At 34.1% G+C, this 25,151-nt stretch overlaps 3 protein-coding genes across 4 annotated transcripts; 1 reads left to right on the forward strand and 2 right to left on the reverse strand.

Moving 5' to 3' along the window:
- Nucleotides 1-265: 265 nt before the first annotated feature.
- Nucleotides 266-8,875, reverse strand: LOC105318969 (exonuclease 3'-5' domain-containing protein 2). Its single transcript, XM_034472711.2, has 11 exons — nt 8,718-8,875; nt 7,527-7,699; nt 6,108-6,265; nt 5,560-5,685; nt 5,120-5,231; nt 4,676-4,945; nt 4,237-4,432; nt 3,693-3,858; nt 2,815-3,012; nt 2,373-2,507; nt 266-499 (listed from the first exon to the last, which is right to left on the reverse strand). Exons 1-11 carry the CDS (start codon nt 8,785-8,787, stop codon nt 316-318), a joined length of 1,788 nt encoding a protein of 595 aa, XP_034328602.2. The 5' UTR covers nt 8,788-8,875; the 3' UTR covers nt 266-315.
- A 2,583-nt stretch (nt 8,876-11,458) lies between these two features.
- On the reverse strand, nt 11,459-15,186 carry LOC105323989 (dihydropteridine reductase). Its single transcript, XM_011423050.4, has 6 exons — nt 15,045-15,186; nt 14,568-14,757; nt 13,996-14,136; nt 13,568-13,676; nt 12,154-12,237; nt 11,459-11,699 (listed from the first exon to the last, which is right to left on the reverse strand). Exons 1-6 carry the CDS (start codon nt 15,129-15,131, stop codon nt 11,597-11,599), a joined length of 714 nt encoding a protein of 237 aa, XP_011421352.1. The 5' UTR covers nt 15,132-15,186; the 3' UTR covers nt 11,459-11,596.
- A 2,723-nt stretch (nt 15,187-17,909) lies between these two features.
- Nucleotides 17,910-24,854, forward strand: LOC105318971 (E3 ubiquitin-protein ligase KCMF1). 2 transcript variants are annotated; one of them, XM_066068169.1, is made up of 7 exons: nt 17,910-18,112; nt 19,104-19,271; nt 20,070-20,209; nt 20,750-20,850; nt 21,045-21,305; nt 22,226-22,423; nt 22,648-24,854. In XM_066068169.1, the coding sequence occupies exons 1-7, from the start codon at nt 18,097-18,099 to the stop codon at nt 23,270-23,272; spliced, it is 1,509 nt and encodes a 502-aa protein (XP_065924241.1). In that variant the 5' UTR covers nt 17,910-18,096; the 3' UTR covers nt 23,273-24,854. The 2 variants fall into 2 exon arrangements, with proteins under 2 accessions (XP_065924241.1, XP_065924242.1); XM_066068170.1 differs by having other exon boundaries at nt 22,262-22,423.
- Nucleotides 24,855-25,151: the final 297 nt, after the last annotated feature.

Consider the following 25,151-nt stretch of genomic DNA (forward strand, 5'->3'; position numbering starts at 1 on the left):
ACGTATCAATCGATTTGGTTGAATATCATCACAGCTCAGTGGTTGAGGTATCAGTCTTGTAAACAGCAGATCACAAGTTTGAATCCACCTAAGGCTTTTGTTTATACTTACTGAATTAAATATTTTAATTCAATTGTTCATCCAAAATTGCATATTTTTTCCTCTCACCAATTTGTCTTGTATACTTCTCATACACTGAAACATCTTTTATAATCAAGTAAATTTCTTTAATCTGAGAAACTACCTGTATTTCAAGATATAGTGAGCAACCTTAATTTCAAAACAAACAATTATCAATAAGATTCACTTCCTGAATCATGAATAGAATTCGGTCCTAGCATGTTTATGGTCAACGGACCACTTGGACGGTAGGTATTTGGGTTTCATGGTGTCCAGGAAGTGCTGTCTCCAACGCCTCTCAAAGTTGTAGATGCCTTCGTTCTTTCTGACATGTCGAATCACTCCCTTGCCGTGTGGAAAAAACTCATCGTTAATTGTTCTGAAATTATATAGCGACACACGGTGGTGAAAATAAAATCATTGTTAATTGACTTGTAAATCAACAACATGATATATGTGGTGGTTAATTGGCATGTATCATTAAGAGACAATGTTCTGAATCATCAAATTCCTTCTATATATATTGCAGAAACTTGAAAATTTTGTTTTGTTAAAGGGCATTGATAGTGAAGCATTTGGGATGCAATGTTAAGATTTTGTTATGAAATATGATTGTCCATGTAGTTCTCGGGTTCTAATTCTTATATGGTATTTTTCTGTGGAAGAGAAATTTTTACAAATAATACAATTGAGTAAAATCAAATAGAATTCAATTGATAGATTTCTTGTACCACGTAAAATCAATTAAAAGATGAAGAAATTAATTTTGAACAATTATTTTCTTCTAAATTGGGTTTGTCCTTTTTTTTTTATTAAAAAAAGATTTTTCACCAAATTTTCTCAAAACCTATTTAGCATAATATATAAATTGACATTAAGGGATGCAGTGTTGGACGTGTGTTTCTTATACTTTACTCTCAAAATGCTTGTTTTTAAATATACCATTTGTATTCCTTCTTCAGCAGAAAAAACCTCTATTATGCATGAATAGAAAATAGTTATGAAGGACGTTGACCGAACACTTCAATTCACAATGCAGCTTGACAATGAAATCACATAACTTTTGTGAGCATGCATTCATTGTGAGTGAATGTATTCATCAATTTAGTTTTCAAGTCCACATAACAGAGGTGATGATATTTCTGTACAAGTTTTGCCATTTGTAGTTAACATCTTTGTTGGCTGTCCCATTTACCGATTTCAACAGTTGCAAATAGCCTAGCTTTTATTGTGGGTTGAAAGCAAAATTTATACCCTTCATGCATGTCTAAGCAAATATTGTAGATAAATTGTTTTAATTGCTGCACCCTTTTTGATAGAGATATGCAGAGAACAGCAGTGCGATCTATTCCAAATACTCTCTCACATGCTTCATTTCTCTCTTTTTGGTGATTTTTTTTTTTAATAAAAACTGAAACCCAGATACAAGAACAAAACAAAAATTGATACCAGGAGGAAGAAAGTAAAAAAAAAATTTTTTTATTATGCACCCTCACTTCAGTGGACTAAATTTACAAGGAAGACAAAAAAAAAATTCTTTATGGGTTTTATAATTGGAATTAAAATCTTGCTTCTCCATTCATTCTGAACTTTTCAGAACACCTTGCAAAATTTTTCAACTTTATCATGCAGGTACATGTACCTTCACGTTGTTTGCAATGGAAAACGCATGTACTTGACGTACACATTCATAATTAACAATATTATTTAACCTTACCAGATGAATAGGGAAATTTTAAAACAGAAATCGTGGATCTTTTTCAATTCTAGAAAATAGTTATAGTTTCGCTGCTGAGGAATTAATGAAAATCTAAATATCAATGAAACAAGAGGCCCACGGCTTATATCACTTGCCTGAGCAACAAAGCAGTCAGACAGAAGTACATGTATAATGTAACTACCAAATGGATTTAAAATTAAACTACCTTCATTAAATTGTTTCTCTACATTAATTTCACACGGACTATGGCATGTCAATATGTGTGGTTTTGAAATTATATTAAATGAAGTATGTTAAAATTTTCACAATTTTTTTTATTAAAGTACAATATGTACTTTTCAAGGTAGTTTTGACCTGCTAATAACTATCAACTGTCTTACCATTTATATAAACTGCATTTCATTGACAAATTCATAAACATTTATTTTTATATTTGCAAAAAATTCTTTGATTGTGAACATAAATGGAAAATGAAAATTAGAACAACTACATGTATGATGTGTTCCACTTTTACAGTAATTCAGCACTCTACCTGAAATCCATCTCCGCCGCATCCTGTAAAATTTCTGTTGAAAGCTCCTCGGTTCCGTAAAAATCCAGGACAACCTGCTGAAGGTCTTTCCTCCTCTCCACTGGAATTTGGTCAGACTTTGGAGATAATAAGGCCCTATATTGCAAAGAAATAAAATTAAATGTAATAAAAGAGAAAACCAAAAAAAAATGATACTTTCTGACACATCTAACCAACTATTTTTTCTTGATTAATAAAACAGATATGACAAGTATTATCAAAATTGACTTTCTATGCTTATTGCATTTTTTTTTCTTCAAAAATTGGCTTTATCTATTTACATACAGCATCTATCCTGCAGGCAATTGTGTAATCATATCTTTTAGGTGTGAGCTAGAAAATGAAAATGTAAGCAGTCTTGAAGATGTCAAAATGGAAAGAGAAAGTAGAACTATTTGTTTACCTTGCTGCTGATTTGACCTTTTGTAGGTCTCTGTCTGCGTGAACTTTGACTGATGACCCCATATCAATAGGGTACCCACTCTCCTTGGCCAGTTGGTATCGCAGCACGTTGTCGTATTGTGTGCTTTTCCGATGACATGGTACACAGAGCAGAAGAACGTCATGCGACGAGTGGTCTTTCAAGGAAGTAGGAAAAAATCTGGAAATAAAGTTCCTTTATAACTACCCATAAATACATGTATCATGGGATAAACTGATCAGATATAGATCTTTTATATTTTTAAAGATTATTTTTAATTTTATCATTTATCATTTACAACTTATATTTTAGTACAGGAATGAGTACCAGTGCATGTAAAAAAATGTCTAAAAACTTGAAATTTTATTCATTTTACGACAATTAATTAACAAGTTCTACAATTTATATTAATATCTCTCGCTGGCACGGATGTTAGCGCGAGGGGGTCATTGATGTGGGAGGAAGCCTACATGATGTAGGATCTTTCTTCCTCAACCCAAAAAGACCAAGATGAGAATTTTCAAAGGAAGAAGTATGTTCTTAAAGAAACAAGAAACATGCTAAATGCATATTAATCTTATTATTACAACCAGCGTAAATAACCACTTTACCAGTATTATTTTGGCCATTGCAAACATTACCAGTAAACACGTTACAAGTGTTTAGGACTACACTTGAAGGTAAACATTAAGAAGAAATGAAAAAGCATGGTCACAATTCATATTCATCTACACAAAATACACTAAATGATCCTGTGACGAACAGAAGTATATTTGATAAAGTTCATCTTTTGGTAACACACATATGGATTTGCTATTAGGACAAGGTTGCCTTGAATATTTTATAGGGTGAAACTTCACCTTCTGTACTCCTTTGGAACGACCTGTTTCTTGATGAGCATCTCTTCACTGCCACACGCTACACATATGTTATCTTTCTGCTGGAGGTAGTAATCGTCCTCACCCTCCGGCCGACCTCCAGGTTCAAAGTTCAATTTCACTGTTAAAGGGTCATCTTTTACCTTTACTGTTGAAAAAAAGTACAATTAATTGATACAAGTATACATGTATTATTTGTTACATGGCAAATAGGATGTATTTATGACAGGTGTATGTGAAATAATTTCAGATAAAATATTATATTACAATTTAGATCAGGTCCTCAAAGACAGGTTTTAAAAAACTAAAATTATACTAAAACTTGTATAAAACTAAAGAATTTAGGCCAAAAAAATTTCATGCATCGGCCCTTAGGCACCGCTGCATTTATAGGTTGAATTCTGTCATGATGATTAATTTTAACCGACCAATCTTTTATTTCATGTTACAAATAAGAAAATTCAGTAATTCATGTTCGGAACTTTTTGCCTGAGAATAATAAGATTATTATATTTTTTTATCTTGCCTGCCAATCCTTTCTCCAAGTACCATTCAACTTTTCTGACATCACAAGTACACAGTTCCTGTCCGTCAGGAGCCAACAAGAAACAGTTATAATATAGGGGGCGCTTTCTGACCACGTACGCTCGCTTGTCCTTGACAGACAGGGAGGAAGATCCTTCAGCATCTTCAGTATTATTATCATCATCCTCATCATTATTCTGTTCAGCAGGAAAGTTTGCAATGATTGAAAACAAGTCACCAGACAAAAACAAATGTGTAAATTCTTTAATCCTTATTTTTTGAAGACATGTGATAGTCAAAATATTTTCATTATACACAAAGCTATCAGTAAATTTTCTTAATAATTTCCAATGCATTTTATAAAGGTGAACCAGGACTAATTTGCCAGATAAGTACTTGCTTAGCATGTACAATGAAAAATGTGAGTAACCTATAAATACCTGCAGGTCATCTTTATCAAGAGATAACCTCATGGTCTCCATTGACACCGTTTTGTTTTCCTCTTTATGATTTCTAGCGATTTGTGATTTGTACGGCAGGTCCACAATCCCCTGGCACATGGACCTGGCAGTTGGCCAGAATCGTAGGTCAAGTTCATTTTCCATGAGAGCCTTTTCAGATATATGTACTTTTTGTCCTTCCATTTTGGCCATGATTAGGTGTGTAAATATATCCACTCCAACCAAAGCATCCTTTGCTGCATAATCTATCTGCCAAAAAATATAACTAAGCCATTCAAACTGAGTCCATTAATTGATTTAGCTTATCAGATATCTGCTCTTAATTCCGTTCAATGCTTAAGTACAAACTCTAATCATTCTTGTATGCCCATAAAATTTAATTTGCGGATATTAGCATGTTGATCTGAATTGTGCAAAACCTACCTGAGCTTCTGTATAAGTTTCGGCTTCCCAGTTACCACGGCGAACTGCAGCATCCTTTTCTATCACAACATCTAAGACCTCTTTGGTTATCTCCCTCAAACTCTCAGTCTTGCTTCGAAAACAATTACTTGTGTATTAGACAAACCCTCTAACATAAAGCTCTAATCACATGACATGGAAGTTGGAAGGGTATTGCCAGAGATTAATTTGTATCGTATTAGATTTATGTCCATTTGTTTTAAAGCAAAGGTGTATTTGATATGTACTCATCAATCAGGCCAAAATAAAATTACATGTATTGTTTGTTTGGAATTGTCTCCTACCTCATTGAAATACCCTCCCCGATAAAATTTTACAAGCAAACAATAAAGAGCTTAGATTGGCAATTGTACCTGACATACCATGATTATAGGATTATTTTGAAAATAATATCTACTTACACATTAAAAATTCCCCGAACACGGGCTAAAACATAACGCAGGTCAACACAGCCTTGAACTGTTATCCCATAATCCCTGCCAAGCTTTTTCCCATCATCAACAATTGCTACGCCTACTTTCAGGATGCTGTTCAAAATTAAAGATGTGTCAATTGCTTAATCAAATCTTTAGTTTGAGAGGAAACTCTGAAAGATTTAGCTTTGCTGGATTAAATGTAACAATTTAACAAACAAGCAAAATTATTTGGTGGCAAGAAAAGTTACTTGGCGAGAATTTATCTTAGCCAAATAAAGTTCTTCAATTTCAGCTCAAAATATGTTTATCATTCTTCATATGTTAATTGATATTCAAATATTATACATATGGTAAATTGAGATTAAAAGAAATGTAAATACATATCTATGATAAAAGTTAATAGGCTTTTTACTAAGTGATAGCTTGACTGTTTGTCCAGTACAGTTGTTATAGTCTTTAAAAAAAAGCATATTAAAAAGTGATGATATTTGTAAAAAATTTATTTGGCATATCTTAAGGTTAACAGTAATTACCTGCGGTCCTGCATGATCTGATGAAGAGACTCAGGGACCTCCGACATTTTGGACAGGCGTACTAGGCCACAGTCACCTCTTGGTGTCGCCACTTGTAGCAGAGACACCGGCAGGGCACGCTTTCCGTGGCTGACCCACTCGCAGTCCAATCCTATCACCTACAAATTGCAAATTTTGAAATCTTTATTATTTTTAATTAAACAGCAATTGTTTAGTCCTTGACGTTTTAAAGAAAATACAAAACTGAATATGGGTATTAGGGTCATTTTCAACTTGGATTTTAATTGAAATGCTTAGAAAATAATTTCATGGAATTATTCTCTACATGTTCAATTATACATACCGTATTTAACTAGAGGTACTGTGAGCAAGCTCACAGTTGATACCCCCCGCTAAGAAAATCATAACTCATGTATTTTTTCTATTATAGAAAACATTTGATGAATCTATTTCACTGTCCATTTTCTATACATAACAACTGCTCTATTTTTTAATAAAACTGTTAATGCTAATATGAGTACATAAACCAATTTCTATTCTTTAAATTCCATTTTAATTCAAGTTAACTGTTAATGCATGAGGACATTTGCATCCTTATGTTAACAAACATGACTCGAATCAAACAAAATTCCACATGTCAAGCAGCCATTTAATGTAAACATTTTGAATTATAAGTATACTGAGCCCGATTTTTTTTTAAAACAATGACCTTGAACTTCCTCAATTGACCTTGGGTCAAGGTCATGAGACACCTTCAGACTATAAGCAATCTTGATGTGAATTAAGAACTTCCAATATTTGTCCATTAAAAAGATATGGACTGGACATGAATTTTGAACTTTTTCTGCCAGTGACCTTGACCTTGCCCAAATGACCTTGGGTCAAGGTCATGACACACCCTTAGGTCATAAGCAATATTTGTGTGAAGTAAGAAATTCCAATGTTTCTCCATAAGAAAGATATGGACCGGACACGGATTTTGATTTTTTTTTCTGCCAGTGACCTTGACTTTGCCCAAATGACCTTGGGTCAAGGTCATGACACACCCTTACGTCATAAGCAATCTTTGTGTGAAGTAAGAACTTCCAATGTTTCTCCATTAAAAAGATATGGGCCGGACACGAATTTTGAACTTTTTCTGCCAGTGACCTTGACTTTGCCCAAATGACCTTGGGTCAAGGTCATGACACACCCTTAGGTCATAAGCAATCTTTGTGTGAAGTAAGAACTTCCAATGTTTCTCCATTAAAAAGATATGGGCCGGACACGAATTGAACAGACAGACGGACAGACGGACGGACGGACGGACAAGGTGATTCCTATATACCCCCCCAAACTTCGTTTGCGGGGGGTATAAATATATTTGTTGCTTGCTCTAGGGTAAACATAGTGAAAATTTTATATTTGAATTTACCGTACTTTGATATTTTGCTTCAGTATTCTGTGACAGAACTCCTCCCATATTTCTGGAGACTCAATCACATGCACCTTCTTTTTCTCTCTGTATTTCAAAGATGGTTTATAAATCCTTTTAAAAATGCTATGAATTCCACTGTATTTTCGAAACTGAAGAAAGAACAAGACTACCATGCCTATAAAAAAATAAACATAAGAAGTGTATCGTAGAATTTTCATATTTGATACTTGAATTAGAGAAGTAAATCATGTAATTATTTGTGAAATACATCTGCTCAACATCATCGTAAAGATCATTATAATGTAAATAACGTACATAGAAATTCATTGTTGAACAGGTTTTAAGGCAAACAGACTTTGGGCTTATGAGAATCTCATTGGAAAGCATCAAGGATGAACATGTTAAAAACTTCATAGGGTGACCAATCTAGAAGCACGGACTGGGGAACATTCTGTCCCAAAATTGATACATAGCATTGTTTACTGTTTATTGAGGCATTTATGTTGTATTCTACTACTGTATAACAGTTGTGGCCAAGGTCAAAGAGATGCCATGGCCATTATTCACCAATATACAAGAAATGTCGATCCTCAGTACATATTAACCACACAGTGTTCACATACACATAAAAGTAACTGTAACCTTCTTAATGTTGTTTGAAATATAAAAGCCTCTCCTTTTAATTTAAAATAAAAAATCTCTCGACCTCGGAGATTATTCTGTAACATTCACAAAAATTTGTACTTCATTTTTTTATCTGGTTTAAATGAATGGCCTGCGACTGATTCTTGCCATTTTTTTTTTTTTGGAACCATTCAATTTTGCTTGTGAGAAACTCTTACATTTCAATGCATTAGCGAGAAATGGTACCAACTTGCCAAGAATTCCATGCTCCTATATATAAGATACTCAAGTCTGAAAGTTTTGGGGAGTTCCATTATCAGACTGATCATGAATACAGCTTTCATCATTTCGTCGTTTTGTTTCATAAATTTAAAAATAAAGTAAAACCCTCACTAGCCAGATACAAAGGTGATAAAAGGTAAAATCTCAGGTTTACATGAGATTCAATGTGGAACTCAGAACGCTCGAAAGGGGGGGGGGGGGTATTGTCGAATTTCCTCTACCATTCATGGGAGGATCACGTCAATTATAGTAGACAATTACCCATAAGAACCGATCAAGATACATACCTCCAGCTGCCAAAATTTTAACGGTTTTTGACTGAAACAGTATACGAACACTTGTGATTAATGATGACATATTTGACTCTGTTCGTTCAATGTTATGTTGCACAACAATTCTCTAGATATGGGCGCATCCATTTTTGTTTCAGCAAGTTAATTCGATCATTGAATTATTCGAGTTAAATCAGCTTACAACTCCGACCACCTCTCTACTTTTTCTCTCAATCTTTGTTCATATTTTGCTGATGTTTGTTTGTTTTTTATTTGTTTAGGGCGGAGGGGGTGTTTTATTAAGTTTGTCAATAATTCTTTTTTTTTAGCTCACCTGAGTCATGGGCTCTTATTTAAAAAACTGACGTGGGTTTTAGCATTATTTATCTTTTCTTATATAAAATCTGGAAAATTTAAAAAAAAAAAAAAAGTCACAGCACTTTCAAAGATGAAGGACTTCAAAGTCTGTCCTGAAGAGATGTATTGTTTCATAACAAAAATAATAAGGGAATAATAGAAATAAGGAATTTACAAATCTTTTTCTCCAGACAAATGGTTGGCATTATCTAACTTTTTAATTAGGCCTATAGGGTACATTTTCTATGTTTCAAATCATGACTCCCAAAAGTCTGAAACATGAAAGGATGGGATAAAAATTTTAACATAGAAATATATTGGTTAAAGACTTAAAGCAAGCCTCTACCTTAACCACTATTAAAATTCGGGAAAGAGGGCATCAATATTAAGGGTTCATTTTTTTTTTGGTCCCCCGCCGCAACGCGGAGCGGGGACATAGAAATGCCGGGCGTCCGTCCGTGTGTCCGTGTTTCCGTCCGTCACACTTTTTTTGTATGCGCTCTCATGCCTACAAATTTTGACGGATTTTCATTAAATTTATACCAAATGTTTATACTACTAATACCATGGTCAAGTTAGAAAATCAGCATTGGTCGATACTTTTTGTTGGAGTTATGGGACTTTGTGACCTTGTATGCGCTCTCATGCCTACAAATTTTGACGGATTTTCATTAAATTTATGCCAAAATATGTTTATACCACTAATACTTTGGTCAAGTTCTTTTAGATTGTAGTATTTTGGATATATTTGTGACAGGAAAAATAGAAAAAAAAATGGGTGGTGGGGGTAAAAAAATGTTCCTCCCAACCTCCCCACACATTTAATTCTGGAACAGCCCTGAATGTTTGAAAATATTGCAATTTCATATACAGTATACTAGTATACTGCTTGACCGGTGGGGGACCCAGGAATTCTATTCTTGTTACAAATAAAAATACAAAGGGTTAATTTTCAATTGCTGTTGTAGTAAGATTTTTTGAAGAAAATTCAAGTAACAGTATACTAAGTAATTACTAACAAGATCAAATCATTCATGATCATGTTACAGTCCAATATGGCAGCATTTTTCGATGGAAATGCATAGGCTTATCGGATACTGAAACATATACCAGTATTGATGTTGACTTCATGTACTATAAAAAGAAGTATGATTATGGAGGCATTTTGAGATAGAAATGTACCGAAACATATACTGGTATTGAGGTGAACTGTTCAAAGATGTATGGTCTTTATACATGTTTGTTAAAGACCCAATTGTGATGTATTATTAACATTTGCATTAATTTTTTTTTTGAATGTATACCTGCTTTGATATTTAAAAGATACACAAAAACTAATAAACTGGCAAGGCAGGTAATAAACAGGTTAGTAAAATGGCCCATGGGCCTCCTGTTCATCATCTTTGCTAGCCAGGTCTTTTCGGTCCACCACACCCTGGGAGTGGAGTGTACAGAAAAACCGAAAACCCTTTGCTAGCAAAGATGCCTGTTTATAAATCAAATTATATTTTACTTTTTCTTGATAAAACTACTAAGTACCAAGTACAAGAATTACACACAGATTTTTTTTTATTCACAATCTAACCAAAACAGTACATATAAGTGTACAGCATTTTACACTTTTTTGGAATGTCATAAAACAATATTATTAAAATTCAAAATAATACTTCATTCTGCCCTTCTTTCCAACTAAAACATTTCTTTGAACAAATAGAATCAAATTTACAGATAATTCATAGTTGATTATTTTTTTTTTCAATATGACACATGTTACAATTGGCACATGATATATTGAGAACACTTCTTTCCATTTATAGTTCAGCTTTATATGTCAAAAAGAAACGTTTGATGAGTAGAATCTTAACTATTATTCAAATAATACTGTATAAGACATTATTAGATGCATTTGTTTACTTTGTTGCCCTAATTTTATTCATTAATTTCATTTTAAATTCATCCTTAATTCTTAAGTTGGGTAGAAAAGCCAAATGAAAATGTATACCACATACACTTTAGAATTGATTGTATACAATATTATTTTGGTACATGTATCAAATAATACATATTGCTGCCAACAGATAATGACAAGATTGAGGAGCACTAAAGCATTATATATCAAAAATACACAACTGGGAATGTCCAACCAAGTGTGAATCTCACCCGGAGCTATTTGTATAATCTTTCTTAGAAAGCAATTTTCATAAGCAGTGAACGCAGTTAAAAATAGACCCAACGTGCATTCAGAGTATTTTTAGGGTCACATGAATTTGGTATAGAAATGATTTTCTATCATTTTTCAGCATAACAGCTCAACAAAACACAAAGACTTTCACATACATGTAAACTACATGTGTGAAATGTACACACCAGATAGTGGTACACACAGAGACAGATACACAATGTGTGACACAAGTATCACACTGACTTACACCATGTAAATAAAACAACAAACGGTTACATAGCACTAACAGTTAGGGTTTGTTCCATCATTTTCTGGTTGAACATATAAGATCAGCAATAAGGCACTCCCAACTCCATTACACATTTTGGAGCGCTGTGTTCCCTTCCTTGGTTACCAGTTTTACCAGACTCCCGTTCTCTGGGCGAGTGGATCCATCAGAAGTCCATTTAAAGAACAACCTATATGCAGAGAAAAACTTGTAAACTAAGGCAAAGAAAGAGTACCATTTCAACATTTCTTCACTGTTCAAATTCTGTCCCATTGATTTATTTATGATAATAATGAAAAGGGAAATAACTCAATTTTAAGTATAAAAATTTACTATTATTGCCAGCCACATTTCATTTTGAAGATTATTGGAATGAGAAACTTATGATAATTTTTGGGTGAAATAAAAAAATTCCAACACACTACTATTACTTTCTATGTCAGTATATTTGGGAAAAATTCATTAATTGAATATGGCTCTTACAAAATAATGCATGTAGTTAAGTGCTACAGATGTCACATTGTCTACATATCATTGTCAGACAGTTACATATCAAATCACAGAACTTGAATTGCAACAGCAGCGTGTAAGATAACCGATGAAACTTGACATTGAATTTTTCATGATATAAACACTGCACTTACTCTGCAACAAACTCTAATGGAGTCCATGTAGTAAAGTCAGCCTCTGACATGAACTTCCTGTTCATTGGCGTATCAAGAGTGACTCTGAAAAAAAAACCCACAGATTAAAAAAAAATTTTGAACAAAGTTTTGTGAGAGAATAGTACTGCCACTTTGGTAGCTGCAGATCTGTAGCTCTCTGGTTGAAAAAATTCGGATAGACAAACCAGAGAGCTACAGTTCCAAGCGTTATAAAAACCTCCGATTTACGCCGCCGTTTTTGTGTCGCTCGCTTCGGGAATTATATCCGACTTTAAAAGCATTCAACCGCCTAAAAAATTGGATTTATTAATTAAACATATAGTTTACCCTAACTCTGCTAACTTTGTTTTCCTTTCAATGGTTCACAACGGCCATCCTTCGCCTTGGAATGTCATCGTTTTAAAATACTCGCCTTATGACAACCATGTTTACCTAGTAGCGAGATCTCGGATGCGTCGATTTACCCAAATGGACCCAAATGAACCCAAATGGCGATTAAAGTGGAAAACAATTATAATAAAATCCTTATTACTAATATTATCACTTGTTTTAGTCATTTCGTGGGGTTGTTAGCCGTTATTAAGAAAAATAAAGACCCAAATGGCGATTCAAGCGGAAAATAATTATAATAAAATCCTCATAATTTAGGGAAATTTGGAAAAATAAAAGCCGAAGGTCCATAACATAAATTAGAATTATTTTAAAAAGTTGTTTTATTTTTATATAATATATATATTTATATTATTTGAATATAATTACATACATTATATACTTTTCAAATCGAGATAAAATGCTCATCTTTATTTTTCAAAAACAATTTTTAAAGATATACTGAAATAATTTTAATTATTGTTTGAATCGCCATTTGGGTCTTTATTTTTCTTTATAACGGCTAACAACCCCACGAAATGACTAAAACAAGTGATAATATTAGTAATAAGGATTTTATTATAATTGTTTTCCACTTTAATCGCCATTTGGGTTCATTTGGGTCCATTTGGGTAGATCGACGCACCCGAGATCTCGCTACTAGGTAAACATGGTTGTCATAAGGCGAGTTTTTTAAAACGATGACATTCCAAGGCGAAGGATGGCCGTTGTGAACCATTGAAAGGAAACAAAGTTAGCAGAGTTAGGGTAAACTATATGTTTAATTAATAAATCCAATTTTTTAGGCGGTTGAATGCTTTTAAAGTCGGATATAATTCCCGAAGCGAGCGACACAAAAACGGCGGCGTAAATCGGAGGTTTTTACAACGCTTGGAACTGTAGCTCTCTGGTTTGTCTATCCGATTTTTTCAACCAGAGAGCTACAGATCTGCAGCTACCACTTTGGCATTTCAATAAAGTCTTGCGGTAGTATAGCCACTTAGGCATATCACTAAGGTCTTACGGTAGAATAGCCACTGCTGAGCTGTTGGCAGGCAGTCCACTTCCTTTGGAGGCCAGACTCTTGACCAACTGGTGTACAGCTGCCTTGGCCATTCCATATCCCATCATGCCTACAAAAAAAGGATATTAGGGTAAATTATATGAAGTTATTTGAGAACAAAGGCTCTGCTAAAACAAATTTTGGTCGTATATTCCTCTTTGATTTTATTTAATTTGAAGAATTTGTGGACCTGCTCAACCACAATAGCTACGCAAGACTAGTTTTCAGTTATTAATAATGAAACTACAGTACATTGATCATATCAACCTGCTAACAGAAAAGACGTTATATTTTTTGCATTGAATCTCATCCTATATAATATTTTCTCAATCATAAGGTTCTACAACGAACTGTAGAGACCTGGCATTCTGGAATTTGATTTTACAGACCTGCTGTGCCACCGACACAGGGTGCAGCTCCAGGCAGGGTGATTATTCCCCCTTCTTTCAGGTATTTAGCTGCCAGAGCTGCTGCTATGGAGCTTGTCCAAACACTCTGCTTCCACATCATGTCAGCATTCTTGATGAATTCTACAGAAAATTTTCAAAATAATTTATTAATAAATATACTGTGATTTATCAAAAAAATTTAATTGCATTTAATAAAATTATCATCCTGAACTTAATAAAAAATCAAGATAAAGTGATTAATGTGATGTGTAGGTGATTAATATCAAATTACTCCATTTCACAGTAACTGCGTGCAGTGCTGCTCTTTTGCAGGGCAAATTCATGACACCTAAACAGTCATCATTATGTTATCTCACATTTCATCAACCAATGCAAAAGAGCCTTAACGCAGTTATCATGAAAGGGGTTTATTCAATTAAAATATGTACTTCTAGTATAAGTTTGTATTTAACAGAAAAAGGAAAATCCTACCTTTCAATCCTTATAAAAAAAATAATAGGCAAAATTAAACAAATTATTTTATTTTTTGAAGGGGGGGGGGGGGGTCATACCTTTAGAGGCTGCATTTCCTCCGGCCCATCCTCCCGCTACACACAAAACAGCGTCCAGTTTCTCGCCCCCTATAATGCTTTCTACTCCTTTCAAGACCTCGTCTTCTTGGTTAAGCCATGACTCACTTGGTTTAACCACAACATTTGCATCTGCTTGTTCATTTGGCATCAGATCAATGGATCCAACCCACTATAGTAAAACAAAATATAATCCCCATATTATATGGCATACATACCAGTACACGTAAAGTATAACGTTATTTTTGTCTTGACAAGCACATTTTAAATTAAGATTCAGTGCAAATACCTTAAGAGATTATTTATTTGCAATGTTAAATCATTCGTTGTAATTAAGGAATTGTGTCAAACATGCACAATTAATGAATTATGCATTACTGTACACGAAATATACTTCATGCACAAAAATGCATGGGGCATGAATCGCCATTCTCGATCAAGCATATAATTCACACATACGTAATTTTTAGACTTGAACAGGCTAACGCAGGAGGAACCTAGAGCTCCTTTGCCTCCATAAATTAAAATTCTGCCGGCGCAAGACATGTTTCTTGATTTTCTGAGAAAATTTATTCAATGTTAAATGAGAGCTTGATTAAGAATACCGATCCCGATCAATAAGCTCATACGAGGGGCTGATAAAAAAAATCATTTAAAAAAAAAGATTTAATCATTCGTGATTTTGTAATAAATAAATGAAAAAAATTAATATAAGCAATTAAACATGTACATAGAAATTCACAGGGCTAAACTTTAAAAGGGGAACGGGGATGTCACTAAACAAATTTACCATTTTACGGTGGAACTTGGAAGTATAAAGGAATAACAGTTTCTTATTATTGCACACCCTCTTTACACGAGTATCTAACCTTGAAGATAAAATATGTCAAGGACAGGGATTATTTTCGACCTTATCTTATCCCAGAAAAAATTGTTCAAGGTCACTGAATTCGACCTAGCTTAACCTTAACTCAGAAAAAAATAGTTCAAGGTCACTGCACACTCTCTACCGATGAACACTCCATTGATGATGTTAAACCTCCGGATCATGATTTTAAACTTGGATAATGATTTTACACGCATAATTTGTAACACTGATCGACTCTTATTTCAAAAACTTGATTCACGGAAGGTCACTTCACATCATTCACCCATAAGCACCGTATTTTTAAAGTTTCTAGGTTTACATTCTGAAATCATAACTTTTAAATCAAAAGATGGTTTTAATATAGCATTAAATGATTTATTTTTGACGTCGTCGTGTCAATAACTGCCGTCAGGTGAGCAGACAAATTGAATAACGCGCGTTAGCGCGTTATGATAATTTGTCTGTTCACCTGACGGCAGTTATTGACACGACGACGTCAAAAATAAATCATTTAATACTTATATTTACATTCCCTTACTGAAGAAATCAATTGTTTACTTAAATAAATCGATATTAAGTGCAGATCACGGAGGGAGTGAATAAGTAACAGCAAGAACAGCTGTTTTGTAAAACCGGTTTAAACTGGTTTTCACATAGACTGTTGAGATGAGATCAACGAGCATGGAAATATAATCTATGATAAATAACTCTTGAAATGTTGCTTTTTACAATAAAGTCAACTTTTTTGTCGAATAATTATAAAACATGGTGTTTCGACAACATTCATAAAATACATTTTTTAACCGATAACATAGAAATCACTGTTTGAGAACTACTTATGTAAATTACTCGTAAATTCATACGCAGTGAATAGGTGTTGCATTTGGAGGCATTTAACCATCACGGAATTTAATGGAAAAACACAGTAGAATGTAAATATATAGTTTTAAATTCCATCTTTGTTAAAGATCGATACAATCCGCAGGAATCATTATAATGTGGTTACAATGGTTACAGCGATATATTCTATTGGTGACAAAAGGTAACAGAGGTGACGAGCATTTTTCTGTTAGCAGCAGGGGGTCTTTTTTAAATTGGCTACATTGGTAACATTGGTTACGACGGTTACCTAACCCTAATCCTAAACTAACCCTAATCCTAAACTAACCCTAATCCTAAACTAACCCTAACCCTAACCCAAACCTAGCTCTGTTTTGTAACCAATGTTACCAGTGACCACTGTAATCTGTCAAAAGTACATCAAAGTTTGAAAATCATTCATAATCAAACATTGTAACCGATGTAACCAATTGATGTTACTGGTTACAAACAGAAAAGGGTAAAAGTCAGGACTAATTTCTAGCCATACATACAGAAATACAACAACTGAAGTCTCCCTAGATGTGTTTTAATTAAAACTACTTTTATGATAGTGTAATAAATATATAATTAATTACAGAATGCACTTATACCTTGCAATTGAGTCGCATTGAACTTGGTTCAACTTGTACATGGGGCCTATTCCCATAGAATGGTTTGTGTATGTTCATATGCTTAGAATATCAGATTAATGTATTATATGCATTACATAATTATAGCAATGGTTTTATAACTGAAATGTAAATGCATGTAAATTGATATAAAGGAGATACTATGTAAATTGTAGTTTACTTATATGACTTATCTCCCTTTATAAAATTAAATTACTTCAAGACATTGATTGTACATCAATACGTAATTACTTGAAGTTCATGTGTTTTATGCCGTATATTCATACTTGTTATATTGTTTTTACAGGGTCAAATCTATTTATATAACTGGTGATAATAAAAGCCCGTTAATCGAACCCTAACAGGAGTGTTGATTTCTTCTTTACATCAACGGATAAACCTGTTACACATGGATATGGTACTATTACTTTTCTGAATAAAATTCTTGCTAATCTGTTCACTACATTAAAGCACATTCTATATTAGAAATATTGAGGGGAAAAAACTATGCAGAGGCCTCCTCTTGATGAAAAATAGTGTACTTATCGTCTTAGCGGAGAAACACTAGTACTGGAATAAAGATATATATAAGCATTTAACATTTTTTTTAATTAATGGAAAACGACAATACTATGTCGAAAAGTGTAAGGTTATCAACAAAATAATTAAAGCCTAGCAGGTAATATTGTTACCCAAAACTCTGAAACAAATTTACAAAGTACACTGCCGATAACCACACATGTACGTGCCGATTCTATTAGGTGACGAGTTGACTGATACCTAAATGTTATATCGTCGGGTTCGAGGTCTTCAAAGGAGCTCTACAAACATAATACCGACCTAAAATTTTCTTTAAAATAAATTAAGAAAATTATTAATTTGTAGTGATATGATATTTTTGTTGAGCTATGTAAGAGAGGGTGATAATCATATATTTAAAATAATATTTATGATGATGAGCATATCTCGTGCTCTAACGAGAAACAACGTGACGTCATCATGAAACCCACTTGCCAAGAATGTAACCTTGGAATTATCTGAATTAAGCTTATGTTTGATTGATTATAGTCTTTTTTAATTGTATCTAAAAGTAGAATTATCCAATAAGTCAATAGCATTTGTCAGAAGGGTCATTTTCCCGTTTCTGAGTAGAATGTCTCGACATGAGGGTAAGTCATAATTTCTCATCCAAAATGGCAACTGCAAACCAACTTCTGTTTCCTTGTGAGCCGTTGTCTTAGGCCAACTCAAAGCAGCTTTTGAATAACTTCAACTACAGTGAAGCTAAATTATATGAACGAAGAGTAAATGTACTGAAATCTTTGATACAATTTTATGTTGTCGTTACAAAACGGAAGCCGTAAACCGAAACTAGTAAACATAACAAACACAAACGTAATTTCTTCTGCGTAACTGATACCTCCTGTTTGAGGTGTCTATATATATCGCTAAATGAAATCTTAAGTAACATTTAGGACATATTTTATCTTTTCTAGTAAGAATGGGTGCACGGTCTGACGTGTACACACTTCATGTGGTAATCATTATGTTCATTACCACCTGGAGAAATCTCTGTTCATATTACCATATAAGCATAAAAAGGATCCCATGATATTATTAGATTTAAAATTGATGATGATAACCATTGGCAATCAAAAGATTGTATATAAATTAAAATGCATCACATCCGCTACAATGAATAAGAAGTTTGGGTTTGCAGGCCAGTCTTTAACAGTATCATATGTTATGTGTACAGTATTTGCATATAACTTCTTCTTTTTGAACTGAAGCTATAAACTTCAAAGGTATATCTGTATTGTTTGGTAACTGAGCAAGTTCAAATATGAATTGGACAATGCAATTCATTTGTTATGTTAATTTAATGTAATATTTTATACACCAATTTATTACTTTTGATAAACATGGGAGGTAAAAGATTATTGTAATGTGTCAAGTTAATTCAGAATTTCAATGTCTGTGTGTTTATTTATTAATGCAAACGCTTAATGAATGGTAATCAAGTTGAGAGGAACAGATCACAAATCATTGTTGATGATATAGTTACATGTATGAGTTATTTTATTTGATGTTGGAAATGCTTTCAAACAAATACCATTTTATCAAACAAAAGATAAGTAATGGATACCTCTTTCTTCCTAGGGGTCAGCTGTGATTCTTGTCTGAAGGGAAACTTTCGCGGGCGTCGCTACAAATGTCTGGTGTGCTACGACTATGACTTGTGCTCAACCTGCTTTGAGGCTGGTGCTACAACAACCAGGCACACAGCTGACCACCCGATGCAATGCATTCTCACCAGGAATGATTTTGGTAAGACTCAGCCCAATTAGAGCCATTTTAAGAAGAGCTTAGACTTTGGGCATTATGTTACTAACTCCGATTTGATGAAGGAAGGGTATACTTATGGTTAACTTCTTGGTTACTAGATATGAATACATTGAATGCAATGACAAGTTGTCTGACTCTGATTTCAATTGGAACTGTCTTATTTTCACACAACTGAGCATCGATTAGATATTGGGGAGAAAACTATACAATTTTTTTATTCTATGAACATAGTGAGCTTCTCTTAGCAAATTATAAGAAAGAAAGAAATTTTTGACAGCCTATTTTGATGAGCAAGCTAGATAGCCACATCCCTCCAAAAGTCCAAGCTCTTGTTAAAACAGCTGTACCATTAACTTAGAATAGACATTATAAAAGGCCAAAATTTCAAACAAATGTAACTTTGAAACTAATTTTGGAAACAACTTTATTAGCACATGTATGTATTTGTGAGTTACTTAGGCTTGAGCATTTTTCAAACATTCACGTGAATCACTTCAGAAATGTTGATGTATTTTAAAGGAATTTGCAAATATAATCCATTAACACCACAACCCTAACTGATAACATAAGTGATACTTTAAAACACATTGAAGATTCTGTCTGCATTTACTTCTCTTAGTTGATGGAGTAATGCTAAAACAATAGAATGAAGTCCCCATTTGTATTCTTTGTTTGTATTAGAATATGTGACAAGCTTTCTTGCAAGTTATGTATACTTTAGTCTTTTGTTCCATTATCATTGCACTGTCCCAACTGTAACACAATGATTTTCTGCCACAGATTTGTACTATGGAGGAGAAGCTTTAACAGCAGAACAACCTCAGTCTTTCACTTGTCCCTACTGTGGAAAGATGGGCTACACAGATGCCACACTTCATGAGCACGTCACTGCAGAACACGGGGAGGCCTCCACAGAAGTGGTCAGTATTAGCCGATGTATCCATACATATAGTAATATAAAGTTACAGGGGTGCAGGCAAATTGTGAGACAATGCAGTTTGTCACTGCATGTCAGACATGTAAAAAGTTGTTAAACCATAATAAGGTCCTAAGTTGTAAATATTATTTTGTAAAATATTTTACAATTTTGAAATAAAATCTTAGGTACAAAATGAATTTTTATTGCTATTTTTAACCTATTTCCATAAATTGAGAATGGTAATGAAATTCATTGGATACAATCTATTTAGGCTCATGTGGAAATGCAGTTTGTAATGGTATACGTATGAGTATGTTTAGTACCTATGCTTGCCTATCAGATATATTTGGAGTAGAAATCAAGTGAAAATATAGGGTTGACTTAAAAGATTGACCTGTGATCAAAACTTTTTACAGCACATATTACATGTATTTTCTAGTCTTTCGATATGTGGACAATTTGTCTTTATCACTGTGTATATTTTGATGGCAAGCCTGATACCTTAAAAAATATTTATGATATCATGTGGTTGCTTTGACAGGTCTGTCCTATCTGTGCATCACATCCGGGTGGGGACCCAAACTGTGTGACCGATGATTTTGCAGAACATCTCTCAATACAACACAGAACACCAAGAGAATTCATATCCTTTTTTATCTCTACATTTGAAGCACTTGAAGAGGATAGTTAATTTGTACATCACATCAAAGAATTGATACTTGATTTTCATTTTTAAATTGATCAAATTGACTAATTAAGAACATTTTGTAAGATTTGATTATAATAGAACTGTTGTTTTTGAGCTGACGATTTTTAAGTTTCCTTAACAATCTGTACGATGAACCAGCGGGAGTTCGACATGTTCGTAGAATCCCCCACCCAGGCCGAGGTGTGAGCGGCACTAGGACGAGGCGGGCCAACATGCACTTCTCGTCCGGAGGGTCGGCCCTGTCCGGACTGTCTCCCGGCACGCGGGACACCATGGATCCAATCGCCGAGCTTCTGTCTCAATTGTCCAGTGTTCGCAGTCGAGCTGCGGCAGCACAGAGTGTATCTTCACAGCTACAACAGCTCGAGATGCAGCTGCAGTCTACAAGGTACGGGTGTGGTCGCTGATTGGCACTGATATACACAAAATCTTCTCTATTAGTGGTTAGATTGGATTTGCTTGTTTTATTGGGTTTTTTGGTAAACTTTAAGATTTGGCATGGAATGGCTAGTTACATAGTGCATTTAAATGAAGTATGCCCACAACACTACCCCCCATCAGTAATTCGATTTGTTTTGGTTGGTTTTTCTTTTAACTTTTACTTTTGGCAGGGGTGTGACTGCTTGCATACATGTACAGTAAAGTAATATGGCTTGCTTTGTACACTAGTTGCAACTATGTTTAGATGATGATATTGTAGTGGACATGTGTACCCTCTTCAGAAAATACAATAAGAGTCTAAAATATCGTTTGACTGTTCTATAAAATAGAATTGATAAAGTATAATATCAAAGGAATAATTTCATTTGAATTGAACCTTCCTGCCAAATTTTTTTTAAAAATTCATACAGGGATTTTGCATGTATAATTTAGGTACTGTTTACATATGTAGCTTTTATTTGTAAGGAAGCTCCCCAGAGCATTGTTGTTTTTTAGTTTATGGGAAATTCCTTTGAAAATAGGAAATTTAGTTTTCAGTCAATGTACTTTGGTGGGTGTTTGGCTTTAGTGTGAATTTCCATTTGTTTGTGCATGGGATATTTTGATTGAATTAGTTTAAATATTCATTTCATCCAAAGGAAAAATTTCTAATAAAAAAAAAGTTGTTTCATCATATAAAATTGCCTATCAGCGTTTAAATACTATTCGAAATACTTGACCGTTCAACATGACTAAGTGATTATAATCAAATTCCAGCATTTTGTCCCTATATGTAGACTATAGTATGTAGACTGCAGTGTTTCTCTATTAGAGAAACACTTAGGGGGCTCTTGTAAAATTCTTCACAGTTTTTAATTCTGACTGTAGTTTGGAGAGCTCACAACACTCTTATCTACCCTACAGACAACAACTAGAGAGACTACCGAACAGGCGGCAGGTGGAGTCTAGTAAAAGTAATGTGACTAATTCAGCGAATTCAGGGAGCTCGACAGATAACCAAGGCGGACAGGCACAGACCAGTGCCAACAACGCTGCCAAGTCTAACTCTCCGTATTTGTTGGTTAGGTAAGTCATCTTCTATTTATGCATTTGAGTTGACTTTTGAATAACTTTTAACATAAATTTAGGAATCATCATACAAACATGATATAATGAATTTTTTTTTTTTTTAAAGATTGGTCCTCAGTTTTATTTAAAGTGAATGAAATACTGTCAGTTATTAAGTTTTATGTTAGCTGAATGAAATATTACTACTTTCAGTTGTTCATGATTTTGTTGAATTCTCTCAGGTGTATGGAGAATGCGGATAATGCCAGCAAGAGTATCGGTCAGGAGGCATATGATAGGAGTATATTTGTACAAGAACTGTTGTTGTCAACTTTAACAGAGCAACTTCATGTGTTAGAGGAGACATCAGTCTGTATAGAGGAAGAGGCTCCGCGGTTATCTCCCCCTAGTGATGAGGCACCCGAGAGTGTGTCACCTTCAAATTCGAGCACTCACAACAAAGTTCCTCCTACAAAGCCATCTACGTCGGAGAAAAGTAGTTCTACAACGTTGGCCAAAGCACAACAGCCCACTGGCGGAGGAGGAGGGGGTGGTATGGCCGCCAACGGATCGGGGGTGACGTCATCAAGCTCACGAGGGGGACCGTCTCAAGGCGCCTCGCCCGTCGTCCGCCAGGGTCACAGTTCTCACGGAGGAGTACAGCAAATGTACAATTCACACTCTGGGGGTAATTCTATGTCTGCACTAGCAGGGGCCAGCATGAGTAATCCCGTGCCATTGCCGGGGCGACCCCTCTCGGGGGGCAGAGAGAGAGACAATAGAATGAACCCTGCTGCTGTCAAGAAAACAATGTTCAAGCCCATGCCAACATCTCAAATGTCAGATCGGGAACCCCCACCCCATTGAGAGTGACAGTGGAGTCCTACCTGTATTCAAAGCATCTTAAAATCCAAAAGACAGTGGATATGTGTTAGGATATATATTTATTTGCTTGTAAAATAATGATTTTTTTTTTGTTTCATTGATCTATTAATTCATGAAAAAAATTGTAGTGTAACTTGTCGATATTCATTTAAGAAAAAATTATACGCCAAGTTGTGTATACATCTTATGAAAAAGTGGCAGATGGTAATATCATTTGCTAATGTGGTTTTCTCTTTTCTAAATGTGTACTGTGTGTACATTTTCTTATATCATGATAATTTATCTGTTCCCCAATATTGGATTTGCCTATCCGCTGTGATATATAGATGTGCTATCCATTTATGCTAAACTTAGGAGACAGTACTACAAGGCCATTCCAATCTAATGTTTTGTTTTTCAAGTAGCAAGAAAGAGATCAGTATGTGATTTATAACCCAAACCATCACCGAGTTTGTGCTCTGCAGGAAAAAAAAACTGTACATGTATTATACCCTGCTATACATGTAGTTAATGTATTTCATTTGATTTTCAAGTACGAGAAACTTACTTTGTTGATACAGTTCATTTCTGTTTAAAATTTCAAATCTTTACATTGATTGGAAAAGCAAAGATTTGAATGAAGTTAAAGCATGTGCACAGTATTTCTCAGAAGTACCTTTTTATCACATTCGACTATTTAGTGTCCTTTTTATAAATTAAAAAAGGTCACTTGGTAGTTTAGTAATTTACATGTTGCTTTAGGAAGTAAAACTTTGAACAAGATGTGTTGTCTTGTGTTAATCAAAACTTTATCCTTTCTGAAAAAGCACTGTGAATGTGGAATTCCTAGCGATAGCGAAATAAAAGTTTTGATTTACAATTTCTTTACTATTTTTCCAAGAATCTGGAGGGATGATTTGGTTTTTTTTTTTTTTTTTTTTTGGTTCATGAATAAAATGTTTTGAATTGTTCCATGAAATTGTAATGACCTATTACAGGGAAAGTACTGGAGGAATGTCGACTGGTGATTTGAAAATTTTATATTAAAATTTGAACAAGTACTTGCAATTAATCAAATGCATACACTTGTTTGTTTATATAAATGTGTACCCATGTGATCTATAATCTAACTGGCTTTTACTGTATGGTTGTCATACACTAAGAAGATTGTTCTTATTACTTTTGTTGTTGCTTAGTCGTTCCACATCAATGCTGTATCTCCATCCACACAGGAAAATTGATAAACCCAAATATGAAATCAAATGCTATGTATCCTTATTATAGAAGAAACCATCTCAACACAATTTTTTTATATAAAGTTATGACTCTTAAACAGATGTGATCAAAATCAATCGAGCATTGTTTGTTCATGTACTCCAGAGCACATTTCTCTCTCTTTTTCTAAATGATAGAAAGCCATCGGGAATCTGTTCTGTTTTTTGTAATGTAGACCGATTGTATGTTGTCTTGCATTGGGGAAAAGTATTGAGGTTTACATTGAGCACGAAGTCTTGTGTCTGGGTTATTAGTAAGTAAGAGAGTGAGGAGTTCTTTGAAAATGGAATAAATTCCTAATGTAAAATTAGCTGGTGTGTCTTCTGATTTTTTCCATGGGTTTTGCTTGAAAAATATGATTGGATGAATGTATAATTGTGAACTTATTATGCAACTTTTGCATTCAAATCACATATATGGCATTTCAATACATAGTGCATAACGGCAGCTAACAAACTTGCTTCAATCAATAAAACATGGTTAGATCAAACAAGCTTATTACAAAATCATGCTCACAGCAGTCAGTTTCATTCCTTTACTCTGTAGGTCAAAAGTTGCATAAGATACGTAATTTTTTAATATATTATTTATCTGGAGGGAAAGGGGG

This window comes from Magallana gigas, chromosome 8 (assembly GCF_963853765.1).
Source record: "Magallana gigas chromosome 8, xbMagGiga1.1, whole genome shotgun sequence".
Classification (NCBI taxonomy): domain Eukaryota; kingdom Metazoa; phylum Mollusca; class Bivalvia; order Ostreida; family Ostreidae; genus Magallana; species Magallana gigas.